The sequence below is a fragment of the Sorex fumeus genome, unplaced genomic scaffold (genome assembly GCF_029834395.1).
Source record: "Sorex fumeus unplaced genomic scaffold, SorFum_2.1 ptg000063l, whole genome shotgun sequence".
Taxonomy (NCBI): domain Eukaryota; kingdom Metazoa; phylum Chordata; class Mammalia; order Eulipotyphla; family Soricidae; genus Sorex; species Sorex fumeus.
In genome coordinates this window covers 13,776,478-13,789,671 of record NW_026606120.1, presented here as the reverse complement: position 1 = coordinate 13,789,671, position 13,194 = coordinate 13,776,478, and the positions used below count along the sequence as shown (strand labels likewise).

General features: G+C 43.0%; 1 protein-coding gene across 1 annotated transcript in view; it reads right to left on the bottom strand.

Annotated features, from left to right (window-relative positions):
- Positions 1-258: 258 nt before the first annotated feature.
- MFSD14B (major facilitator superfamily domain containing 14B) overlaps positions 259-13,194 on the bottom strand; it is a 40,708-nt gene continuing 27,772 nt past the window's right edge. Inside the window, exons 5-12 of the mRNA XM_056127785.1 lie at positions 12,878-12,992; positions 12,134-12,352; positions 9,854-9,967; positions 7,655-7,726; positions 6,341-6,453; positions 4,670-4,767; positions 2,807-2,949; positions 259-1,899 (exon numbers count right to left, since the gene is read on the bottom strand). Coding sequence (XP_055983760.1) covers positions 1,648-1,899; positions 2,807-2,949; positions 4,670-4,767; positions 6,341-6,453; positions 7,655-7,726; positions 9,854-9,967; positions 12,134-12,352; positions 12,878-12,992 — 1,126 coding nt within the window. The 3' untranslated portion in view covers positions 259-1,647. The remainder of the gene's footprint in view (positions 1,900-2,806; positions 2,950-4,669; positions 4,768-6,340; positions 6,454-7,654; positions 7,727-9,853; positions 9,968-12,133; positions 12,353-12,877; positions 12,993-13,194) is intronic.

The window sequence follows — 13,194 nt, the reverse complement described above, 5'->3', positions numbered from 1 at the left end:
TTGCTTCGTTAAAGGCAGTCGGATGGACTTATTTGGGGCTGCCCTGCTGTCTATTCCTCCTCCAAATCTTGGGGGAGGGGAGGGCACACCATCTTTCCAGGACTGTTCAGGAAGCCTGTGACCCTTGCAATGAGTCTCTCACTAGGCCAGCAGTTTATGCAAGGGTCCTGTGGTTTAAAGATATCCTATCGTTTTTAACTAACAGAAAACTACTCCGAAGCTCAATGTACGATTTGCTTTAAAGAAACACAAACGGCATAAAAGTATCCACTGCAAATTTATTATGCATTAGGAAGCTTAACTTAAAAACCAAGAGCATAGTAAAAAGATATGTTATCTCTGTTCACAGCAGAACAGGTTTCAAAATATATTTTCTTTTAAATGTATTCAGTCAGTACACAATCCTTTATAAAAGTTGTATATATTTTTTTCTGTCAATACCTTCATTACATTTATAAATACAAGATTTACACAGCACCCCATCGAAAAAGAATTAAGACTCCTTACAAATATCTACATATATTTCATTCCTATAAAACATTCAAAGGAGTGCTCAGTTAAAGGTGGGCCCTAATTTATGGTCCTTTTTCCTGGTGCAGCAAAATACATATAAATCTGTAAAGTTTACTTTGTCCATAAAACAGCTCAAAAAAATTAGCAAGACACTTATTGTAAGACTGAGCTTCCTAACCCATCAAATTTTAGAAAGGAATTTGAAGTGCATATTCCCATGAGATCCAAAGTGAGAGAAACAGATGGAAATAAAGACCCACAGGAAAGATACTACAGAGCAGTTAAGGCAGGGGTGAGATGAACGAGCAATGGGACATGAACCGCAGGAAGGAGCACAGAAATGCATGGGATCAGCCTGAACCCGGATACAGATTCCACAGTGACAGGTGACCAACGCTCACCTTGAGGGCAGCCACACTGTCGAGACTTCGTTCCTTGCATCCTCCAATTTCTATGTTGCCACCAGAATGCTTAGATCCAATAAAAACAGTAGGTTCAGGAATCTAAACTTCTTCTACCCAACTCAAATTTTAAACAAAAAAGTTCCTTCATGTGATAATATTGATCAGTGATAACCTTTATTATAGATCAACGGTGGATAGGCTTTCACCTGACCAGTGAACAAAGGTGAGAGATCCCTGATACTAAGACCCTGGAAGCAGCGACTCAAACACCTTATGGGCTAAGCGGGCAGTTCAGAAATACAGTGAGGGAGATGCTGAGAAGGGAATCTTGACCTCACATTTGGCCAGAGATGGCCATCCTGCTGTAACGCTGAAAAGGGCATGGGAACGTTACCCTAAATCCTGAGTTATGAAGGAAAAGTCATCATTTCTACCAGAGATAAGACTTTTTCTATTGAGTTTTCAAGGTTGGACTCCAGATAGCTTTGCAAGTTGCATATTAGTTGCAGAGTCATTTTTCAAATCCTAACATGTTCTAATATAGAAACTGAAAGAAAAAGAATGAAGAAAGGAAACAGGAGGGAAAAGGGGGGGGAGGCAGACGGACAGAGGGGGTCATTCCTAAAACTTGGCCCTGAAGGATGCCACCAGCCCTCCCCTTCAGCACCATGAAGTGTCCATGTGGTGTGGCTCTCCGAGCTGGTGTGCGCAGAGCTGCTTCCTGCCGTGTTTACAGCTCAGTGCACTGGTTCCCAGGCTCTTCGAAGGAAGAGAGCTCCCAGATGCTGCTGTCTTGCAATAGTGGCTCAATGTCCTCGTCACTGGCACGGTCTGGGGTATTGGTCAGGCTCCCGCTGATGCTGTTGCTATGCTTTTGGATTCCACTGCCTTTACTGTACTCAGGGATGAATAAGGCAACCAGAAAGGACATAAGGACTATACATGCCCCGAATAAAAACGGTGGGCCTGGGACCATGGCTCCCTGATGGCATGAAGAACAAAGAAAGATGAGGAACTTGGTTAGTGCTTGCAACCTAAAAGGAGTCCAGGGTCCCCTCCACCCCTCTAGACCACACCTCTGAAAGTGGATCATTGTCTCAAAGCTAATGTTTCAGTTACCTCTACAATGGCTGCTTCAATTGGGCAAAGTCTAATTGAGTCTGGGGCAAGGAACAGAAGATGGCAGTGAGCCACCTCTCACCCACATAAGCAAACTTGCTACCTGCAATCTTATTCTGTGATATCATATCGTGCAACTTTGTTTCTGTTTTTGTTTTTGGTCAACATTTGGTACTCAAGCCTTACTCCTGACAGGACTGAGGGGCCATATGGGGTGCCAGGGATCAAACCCTGGTTGGCCATGTGCAAGGCAAATGCCTTACCTGCTGTACAGTCATCATGGACCACCATATTCATGAAATTCTGTACACAAATGTAACTTCTGGCTTTGTACAGCAATCTATATTCTTAAATATCACTTTGGGAAAGGAGTGTATCAGTATAAAAAAACAGTAAAAATAGTATTTCAGTTTCAATTCTAGCTGGAACGTTTCGATAGTATAGTACGCTGAGTGTTTGTACGCAGCCAAATGAGGGTCAATCCTTGGCATCCTTTTATGGTCCCGAGTACCACCAGGAGTAACCCCTATGCAATGCTAGATGTGACCCAAAAAGCCAAAAGTCAAAGCCAATAAAAAATAAAAAAAACAGCTTAACAAAATTCGAACTCATCTTTGATGAATCACTGACATGATTTCAAATTCCAGGAAGCATCAAAGAGAGCATTACTTAGTTAATAAAGGACTAATACTATACAAAAAAAAAATCACACTCCAAATTTCAGGCCAGAAGATTTTCCTGTTTGAAAATGAGACTCATCATCAAAGTACCTGCAGGGCAGCACTATTAGAATTCACTTCTGTTCCCAATTCAGTCAGTTCGACGTGAAACATGTAGAAAATGAAGCCATACAGTGCTGGCCCCAAGCCATTACAGAGTCCCCTTATTCCAGTTATGATCCCCTGAGCAACTCCTAAATCAGAACAGAGAAGCGAGTTAGTATTCACAGAAAAGCAGGTTGAGATCTGACTTTATACTTCCCAATTATAGTGTGCTGTGTCCACAGAGGGCTCTGTGCTGGGGGAAAGCCACTCGGGGTCTTGGCCCAACATACCTTCACTCACTCCAGAAATGCTTTCTGGGTTTTATCATGCCTCTTGCATGTTTAATCTGCCAGTACCAGGCAATCTGCACTTCTGCATGGATTGCATTGTTCTGCCTTTCATGTAAAGATACTTTTTACAATGAAACTCTGCCCTTTGCTTCTTGCCCTGCCACCCAAGTGCTGGTAAAGAAATGCCTCATTTCCTGCTATCTCTGGCCCTGTACAACCTGTGTTCAAACCCCCATGTCCTATAAGGTCCCCCAAGCTATGTCAAGAGTGATCCCTGAGCGCAGAGCCTGAAGTATCTCCTGAGTATTGCCAGGTGTGGCCCCCAACCAAAACAAACAAAAAAGGTAACAAACAATCCCTTCCTGTGGGCCTCCCCAGCAGTTCTCTATTTGGTCCAGCAGTGCAGGTCTATTAGATCATGCTCAGGCTGGCAACTCAGTGCTGCCAGTGGTGCTAAGACAGAACCCAGGGCCCCACCCATGCAAAGCAAGCTCCAAGCCCCATGGCCTATCTTCCTAACCCAAGACCATCTTTTTCAAGTTCTTCTATGGTTTGTTTTTGGGCTATACTTGGCAGTACTCAGGACTTATTCCTGGCTCTGCACTCAGGGACCACTCCTGATGGTGCTCAGGGGACTGTATAGGATGATGGGGATCAAACCTAAGTCAGCCTTATTCAAGGCAAATGCCCTACCTGCTGTACTAGCACTCCAGTCCCTTCAACGTAGTAGTATTTCTTCTTCTTTTTTTTAATCAAAAACATTTAAAAATGGTTGTTAGGCATTTAAACACTCCCCCTCCCTCCCATAAAATCCTGCTTTTCCTGGGGTACATTGGGTAGGGCATTTGTGTTGCATGCAACCAACTTGGGTTCGATCCTGAAATCTCATGTGGTCCCCCAAGCCTGCCAGGAGTGACTCCTGAGTGCAGAGCAAAAAGTAAGCCTTGAGCACTGCTGGGTGTGCCCAAACGCCCCCAGTGCAAAAAAATAAATAAATAAAAAAAAACCCAAACCAAACCTGTTTTTCCTGATAGGTAAGATGAGCCATTAAAGAGACAGAAAAGGACTGACCTGGGGAATAGGAGCACAGAGAGGAGAGTCAAACTGGTCAGCGCCAGCTAATCTTAATTCCTCTCACACTCTGCTGCACCCAATTATCACCAACTAGACAGATTTATTTTTTCCTCATCTTCTCAGAGAATCATTTCCTAAATTAAGTTAATGGACTCTTAACTCATGGCTCTGTTGCACTGTCTTCCATTATTTAACAGATTATCTGTTAAAATATTATCATCTAGTCAATACCAATGGCCAAACACAGAAGAAGCAAGAATGAATAAAGGATAGTTCAATAAAGGACAGTCCCACTTCTGAGTCTTGGTATTCGACCTGATGATTCAGATAAAAACAACTCTGCTTAGAAGATCAAAGCAGGAAGGTGACCAGAACTGTCCCCCTGCAGAGCCAGTGTGTGTGACTGCCGATGGGTCCAGTGGCTGCCACCTCTTTTGTTTATGAGGAGCGTACGAGCGCCACTGTTTTGGGCAGGAGCTTTCCCGCTGGAGGAGGGCGACCTCACCTTGCTGATCTGACTCAGCATTCCGTGAGACGAGGGCACTGATCGCTGGAAACGTGATGCTGGACAAAGCGGCCACTGTCCCTGCTGCCCACATCATCCTGCAATGACAGGACAGGCACAGTCAGGCGGCGGGGCAGACCCAAGATGCAGCAGACAGCAAGAGGCCAACACACACTTACCTTAATTAGTACTTTTTTTTTCCTCTTTAAAAACATTAACAAAACAAAACCCAAAAAAACAACCAACCAAACTTTAGAATATTTTTATATCACAATTTCAAAATCTGAGCTTCCTCTACTTCAGACTTCTACGTTTTTAGGGCTACGCCCAGCAGTACTCAGGGCTTACTCCTGACTCTGTGCTCTGGGATCACTCCTGGTGGTGCTCAGGATATGGGATGCTGGGGATCAAACCTGGACTGGCCACATGCAAGGTAAACAGCTGTACACTCTCTCTCTCTCTCTCTCTCTCTCTCTCTCTCTCTCTCTCCTGTGCCCCTCAAGACTCCTGTCTGTTGTGTAGTGGCCTTAAGTGTGTGCCAGTGTTAAGTACAAGCATGAGGCAAGTACAGATCCTGCTGGGTTCACCACTCACAAGGTCAGCTGAGCTAATTTCCCAGTTTTTACTGAAAATATAAAGTCCCTTAGACCACTCACAAGGTCAGCTTAGCTAACTTCCCAGTCCTTACTGAAAATATAAAGTCCCTCAGGCCAAAAAAAAAAAAAAACCCAAACAAACGCATTTTTAAGGCATCATGAGTTTTATTCAATCAGCTCCTGAACCAAAGCTCACAGGACTGAAGAAGAATCAACCACAGACCACTGAAGCATTTTTCTCTAAATTCCATCCTCTGTTTATAAGCGCAAAACAAGGGCTCTGATATGTGGTGACTTGGCACAGAAGGAAACTCACCACCGAACAGAGCAGCACTTAGGATTCTTTTCATTTCTTCCTTTACTGCAGGGTCCATCCTGATCTTTCCTCCTGCTTATGGGAATCTATTACTCTAGTACTGGTCAGCTCCCAAGGCCTGTGATTTTGAAAGCTCTCTCGAGGCCCACGGAACCAAAGGCTTTGTGCCCAAGTCTGTGCTGTTGCTCCACCTGAGCAGTCACAGGTGGGAGCAGTAACAGGCTAGTTCAGTCTTCACGCTGGGGTTCTGACTGCTCTGTGATGTCTCTAAGACCAATAGCCATAAAGCTTTCCTGGTGGCTGGGAGAGGAGTTAAGTAATGACTCAAGACAAGCTTTGTGAAAGCAACTAGAATAATACAAATTACCTAGATCCACTCTTCCCAAAAGTAAATCTGAAAGTTGTCTTATGAAAAACATTTTGTAAATTGGAAGCATGGGGATTACACTTATACAAGGGTCCAACTCCACACCTGCTTACTCCCCCCTCCACCCCACACTGTCCCAGGGCCTGCATCCCCCCACTTGGTTAGCTCAGTCCTGCAGACCTGTTCTCAGGTTCTGTCATCTTGGACCATGCTATTCCCTTACTATGTTTCTTGATATTCTCACACCTGAAAGCTTCAATACACTTCCTGAGCAATTTAGTAAAATAATCCTTTATTTTATTCAAGTTCTTCTATATCACACTCAACCACCTTGAGCTACTCTGAAAGACAGATCTGCGGTTAATCCCTGATAATTCACAGTGGATGCTTACCAGGCCTGAGATCCAAAACCGTACCAGGCTAACTGGAACATCTGGAAACCCAAACCAAGGAGGACAGTGTTCTTATTCCCTAAGGATCTCATCAAGATGCTCAGGAAGACTGTCTGCAAGGCAGAGAAGAGAGTCCTGAGAAACCATGCAAAGAAAGACTGTAGACCAAGTCCATTAACGATGACCCAAAACCATAGAGCCTGCAATGTGCTGAAGTGATGCTTCATGGGGTCCTGAGCGAGCAAGGGAACAGGCCTCCAGCCCTCTCCACAGGGGAACAGAATGACACAGGGAGCAGGACTCCAGCCCTCTCTATAGATGCCCATCTATCCTGATACGTGGTCAGCACTTCCGGAAATGCCATCCTCATCATTTGCCAGATATCCCATGCCCCAGTCTCCAGAAAAACGCCAGTTAACTAACATACAGCAACTTCCTGTTGAATGTTGAGAATGTGGGATTTGGCCAGTGATATTTTACAAAGTTGGATTGGTAGGAATTTTTAATAATTCTTTGCTAAGAACTAGGTAAGGTAGTCTGAAAGGATTTAGTCTTGGCTTTGGCTAGTTGAGGAACCAATTACACTGAAAAGTCCAACAAAGACATGAGTCAGTTAACAGTTTTGCATACTTTACATTTGCGGATACAGTATCTGCGAGCTCCCAAGGACCCTGTCAATTTTAACACTGGTCAAAACAATTTTGGGGGAAGAAAGGGAGAAAAGGGAAGACAGGGAAAAAGGGATGCTAACTGCCTCCAGGCAGTGGCACAGGCCAGAGTGGTGAATGCATCTAAGCCCCTGGAGGGGCTGACTTGAGAGACCTGGGTCCTGTCTTTTGTGACTTTCTATCTACAATAGATGTAAAACTGTTTCAACTCTTCATTCATCATATATTTTCTTTCCTTTTCCGAGGAGCTAATATTCTAAAAAGTACTGAAAGGCTGTATTAAATACCTAAGTCACACCTCAACATTCTATTAAAAATGTTAGCAGTGGGGTGGAAGTGAGCACAGTACACAGCCTCGTATATGGCTAACACAGGTTCAGTCTCCAGCACTGCTTATGGGCTGAGCACCACTCGTGTGGTCCCCCAAAAACCACAACTAAAAAAAAAGTAATAGTTTTGTGGACTGTCTTCATGTCAGCTTCCTGTGTTTGATATCATACCACAGATCTACATAATAGGCTGGGGAGAGGGGGCAGATGCAGGACTGAGGTAGGGATGCTGGGAATCTTCATAAACATTCCTGTAGGTTCCCATCAATCTAATTATTTCTCAATGAAAACATTTTTAAAATAGGGGTAACACTTACCTGAGCCACAATAGACAGGATTCCTACCATAGCTATGAATGCTGCGATTTTAACAGATCCAAAACCTATGACCTATGGAAATGGAAAACAGGCACTTTTTGTAATATGATACTAATAAAGGTTAACTGTTCTACAAAAGTCATAAAACTTTCATAAAACAAACGAAGGCAATGCTGAAAGTTGTGCATGAGTTTCTGTTCAGACCTGTATTTTCATCTCTTTTGGCTCTTCCCCAGGAAAGGTCTGATGAGAACCCCACGGGGAAGATCTCAAGGAGCTGCCAGACTCTCTCCCAGTAGCCGTCCCATTCTACATTCTCACCAGCAGCTTTAAAGTGCCCAGCTTCTCCATAAACTTATCAGTATTTTGGGGGTTTGTTTCTGATTTTGGGTCACAACGGTATTGCACAGGGGTTACTCCTGGCTCATGGACTCAGGAATCACTCCTGGCAGTGCTCAGGGGACCATATGGGATGCTGGGGACTGAACCCAGACTGGCTGTGTACAAGGCAAGTGTCCCACCTGCATATTATCGCTCTGAACCCCTTCATCAGAAACTTCTGATGACAACCATCTGGCAGGAGTAAATGGTAGCTGACTGCTGTCCCAACGTGCACTTTCTTGATAACTAATAATACTGTGTGCACCTGCATTCTGGCCCTTTGTCTAACTACTCTGGAGATGCGTGTATTAAATATCTTTTGCCTTATTTTTTAATTTTTTCTTCCTTATTTTTTAATTTTTTCCTCCTTATTATTTTATACGTATTACTGGACACAAATTCCTTATCAAATGTATGAATTATAAATATCAAATGCAATTTCAACTAAAATTGTGTAAATTAACATCTCTTAAAAGCAAGCATAAATACAAAGTAACAGAACACTGATTTCGTTGTCATCAACAAGCAAATGTACAGGAAAAAGTTTATATATGTATAGTAGCTGTTCATATCAGTGTAAGGGAATAAGATATGACTTTTCACTTTATTCACTGGGCTTTCCTTACATGTTTCTTACGTATTTTCTGTACTACATGCTTATTTAATGCTCAATATAAATATAGGTGCAGATGAAAATTTCTACATCCATATTATACTACCACTTTTCCTGCTAAATCTTCAGTATTCACCCACCAAAATGAGCAAAACAGAAAGAGAACTGTTCATAAGTTTTACTTATCTGCATATACCATATGAAGTATCAGTCGCTATCATGAGACTATAACAGCATATTTAACAAGCCTTGTTAAAAAATAACTAGGGCTAGAGCGATAGAACAGCAGGTAGGGTGCTTGTCTTGTACACAGCTGACCCGAGTTCGATCCCTGGTACCACAGATGCCACCCTTTACTCCCCCCCACCTCCTAACACCCCCTCCTGCCCCGCCAGGAATGAGCCCTGAGCACATCTGTGTGTGCCCCTGCCTTCCTCCCACCCCTAACATGGGTCTTAGAAATTCCTGAGTTGTGAAACAATAGCTGGAAGAGGGAATATGGCTATTTTCAACTGCCTTAAATTAACTGCTGAGGACAAGGCAGAAAGTAACTTTTTGAAGAGAACAAAAGCAGAGGAAACAGACTGTTTTAATGGCTGCTCTGGGCCATCCTGAAGTCTCCAGCAGTCAGGACTCTGCCCACTGAAAACCATTACTTAGCTGGTGTGATCAGAGCAGACCAGGTCAGGGCAAGTCTGAAACCAACATATCCCTCTGAAAGTTAAAGACTGAAAAAATGATTACAAATATTTCTCTTTATATGTAACTGCCAAGGAAACTTTTTCCTAGTAAGCACTTTTACTGTATTAAGACCTCACTGCATTAAAGGTCTACTTAAGTAAGAGCCTATATCGATAACTGGAGGCACATTCACACATTTTATTTTCTCTACAATCTTCCTCCCAAATACCTTCAGACCCTTCTTTGATTTTCCTCATCATGGTCACGGTCACGGTCTTCCTGTTGTTCGTCGATTTGCTCGAGCGGGCCCACTAACATTGTGAGACTTGTTACTGTGTTTGGCATATCGAATACGTCACGGGGAGCTTGCCAGGCTCTGCCGTGCGGGTGAGATACTCTCGGTAGCTTGCCGGGCTCTCCGAGAGGGGCAGAGGAATCGAACTCAGGTCAGCCATGTTGGCTGAGTGTAAGGCAAACGCCCTACCCACTGTGCTATTCAAAAGCTATTATGCACCATTACCCACCTGCCTGAGATAGAGAAAAAAACTTGAATACTGTCCAGCTTCAGGGAGGTACGAGAGAAACACAGTAATGCAGATCAGCAGAACGGTAGAATCTTTGCCGACTTTCTTCAGAGACTAGAAATAAGCAGAAAATGAATCATATCAACAGCCAAAAGACTCTAATAATCACTGATTATCCAGGACATAAGTTTACCTGCTTGATCTACTTAAATTTATAACAAAATTTAACAGAAGTAAAAAAAAAAAAAAACCTAAAAATGATCTCATCATGATCTCTCTATGGAAGTCACACCAAATCCTAAATTCAGAGGGACATGCTTGAAATACTCCAGCTTAAAACAAAAACAACCCTACTTGCTCATCTTCGTCAGTAACACTAACTGGACACCCTGAAAAAGACCTTGAACATACTTCCATTACACCTTCCCACTATCAAATCTGGGATGTTAGCATCCCAAGTCCCAATCCCTATCCCAATATACTTTTAACTTTTAAAGGCCATTCTGACTGTTTCTTTCCTTGCTCTTCCTAAAATCATAAACACCATGGGATTTTCATTATACACAAGTTCAAGAATGTTAATTTTCTTTAAAATTTAATGTTTGCTTGTAAAACTGGTAGGCAAGTAAATACTCTCCAGTCACGGGGTCAGTGATAACAAGATTTCCTGGCTAATAACATTTTATTTTATTTATTTAAAAAAATTTTTTATTAGTGAAACACCATGAGGTTACAAAATCCCCAGATTTGTAAGTTGTAGACTTACAAATTTTTGTGCTTGGGTTTCAGTTATACAATGATCGAATATCCATCCCTCCACCAGTGCCCATTCTCCACCACCACTGATCCCAGTATCCCTCCCACCCCCACCCCTCCATATGGCTAATAACATTTTAAGCATTACAGCCTTGCTCAAAGTCTTCAGCATTCCTTTCTACACAGAATCTTTGAGTGAATCTAAAAGAGATGTTATTTCAGAAATGTAGAGTGCAGGAGTACCTCCAGGGGGATCTTAACCGTGACCTTTACATAATTAAACACCAAAGTGGCTCATGTCTACTGAGAGACCCTGATAGGTCCCTGGCCCACAGACTCAGAGCCACGGTCAGCCCCACCATTCTGGGATAAGCTATAATGGTTGTCACCATCAAAGGCATTTCTGTGTGGGCCTGAGCATTGTAGGATGAGAAGACAAGAGGCCTGATAGGCTCCAGGTCTACCACTGTTCCCCTTCTCTAAATACCTGCTTGGTGGATATCATCACACAGAGAATGGGCCTGGAACCCATGACTGTATTTGGAGGACGCTTTTTATAGAAGAGAATTTCAGATGAGTTAGTTTTCTTGCTGAATGGATTTTCCTCCCAAAGATAAAATTTTTATCTTTGAAATTTTTTAACATTTAAACATTAAAAAATAATAATCAAAACAGGTGAATTTTTATATTAGAACTAAAGTTTCTATAGAGGAATAAAGAGCAAATATCAAGCCTACTTATTCTTTTCTTCTGCACAGATGTTAGAACAATTAAAGGGGTTGTAGCTGTAGTACAGTGTGTGGGCTGCTGTCCTTAAAGGTGAGTGACTCTGGTTGAATCCGTGGGCTAAACCCTGTAAAATCCCCTGAGTCTCACCAAGAATGATCCCTGTGCACAGAGCCCGAAGTAAGCCCTGAGCACTGGTGTAGTCTCCAAACTGAAACAAAATAAGAACAATTTAAAACCAAATAATGTAGGGGAAGAGGTGAAGGTTGGGGGGGAGGGGGATTAGAAAAAAAAAAAACATTTCCCTCAAACCTTCATTGAGACTTAACTGGAGAAATTTCTTACGATAGCCTCATGCTTAAGAGATTTAAATTAAATTAAATTAAAGGCCCTCCCGTTGATCATCGATTTGCTCGAGCGGGCCCAGTAACATCTCCACTGGAGACTTTGTTGTTACTGTGTCTGGCATATCGAATACGTCACGGGGAGCTTGCCAGGCCCTGCCGTGCGGGCGAGATACTCTCGGTAGCTTGCCGGGCTCTCTGAGAGGGGCAGAGGAATCGAACTCGGGTCGGCCATGTTGGCTGCCTGCACAGCATACGCCCTACCGCTGTGCTATCACTTCTAAATGCTTCTTGTTGCAAACTCCCTTATTTCCTCACTCACACTTAAAACCCTATTTTTCACTGGAGTAGAAAATGAATTAACAACTACTGGGATGTTCAAGACTGCAGCGGCATCTTTGAGCCATGTGGCACACAAAGATATTAGGAAAGACAATGTCATGCTTTTATTTACCGCAAAAGGATCTGCTTGTTTCCAGGAAATCTGAGCTCCCCAGGAAAGCGGCCTCATTTTCTCTGGCAGAGACTCTGGGACAGCCAATAAGATGAAACAGATGTCCACGAGAGCCACCACAGTGGCCACCAGCACCACAAGGCTGTCTCCGTAACTGGCTGAGAGGTACGCTCCGATGGCAGGACTGCTGACCAGACTGGCCGCGAAGGTAGCAGAGACCTGTGGAAGACACACGCTCATGCAGGATCCGGCCAGCGACAGCACATGCACGCTAGGGCCAGCTCGTCCCCCAGGGCCCACGGGGAGATGATCTGGACTCATTCCTTCTCAGCTTTCAAGCAGCACGAAAGGAGAATGTTGCACCCAGATTTCAAGAATAAAGGAGAACTGCGGTGATTTTTAAGAATTTTTTTCATGAACAATTAATTGGGGATATTCTAGAAAGCTGTAAGATATATTAATGATTTATAAATAACGCAACAAAACCCCCAAAAGATGCAATCTTTAGAGTTGTCTTTGATTGGGTAATGGGAAAGTGCAAAGAAGGGGATGCAAACAATGAGAATGCTCAGAAACATGGAAACTGTCCGTATAAAGTTAGTGCCAGAAGTGTACTGATAATCAAAAATCATTGATTCAATTGCCTCAGATTCTTGTACGTAAATTAATACTTTATACAGTACAAGCTCAGTGAAATTTTAAAAGAACGTTATTTCTGTTGCTGCAGGCAGTCTGTTTTCTTACCCATCCATAAGCAGTACTTCGCTCATGCTCCTGAGTGACATCGGCCACGTAGGCAAATATCACAGAGAACGTGACCGAGAAGACTCCAGACACAGAAATCATGGCAAAATACCACCTGTAAAAAGATTTTTCATTAGCCAGGAGAGAAACAGTGTCTGTGTATACTGTATAATCAGAGTCAAAGATATCATGTATAGATTATAAACTCAGATACAAAAAAAAAGGTATCATTAAGTAAACAACATATAAAATTAAGGTGGGAAGGAAGAATCAGAAATGTAATTCTGTGGTTTCCTATAGAGTGGCAGTACAGGAGA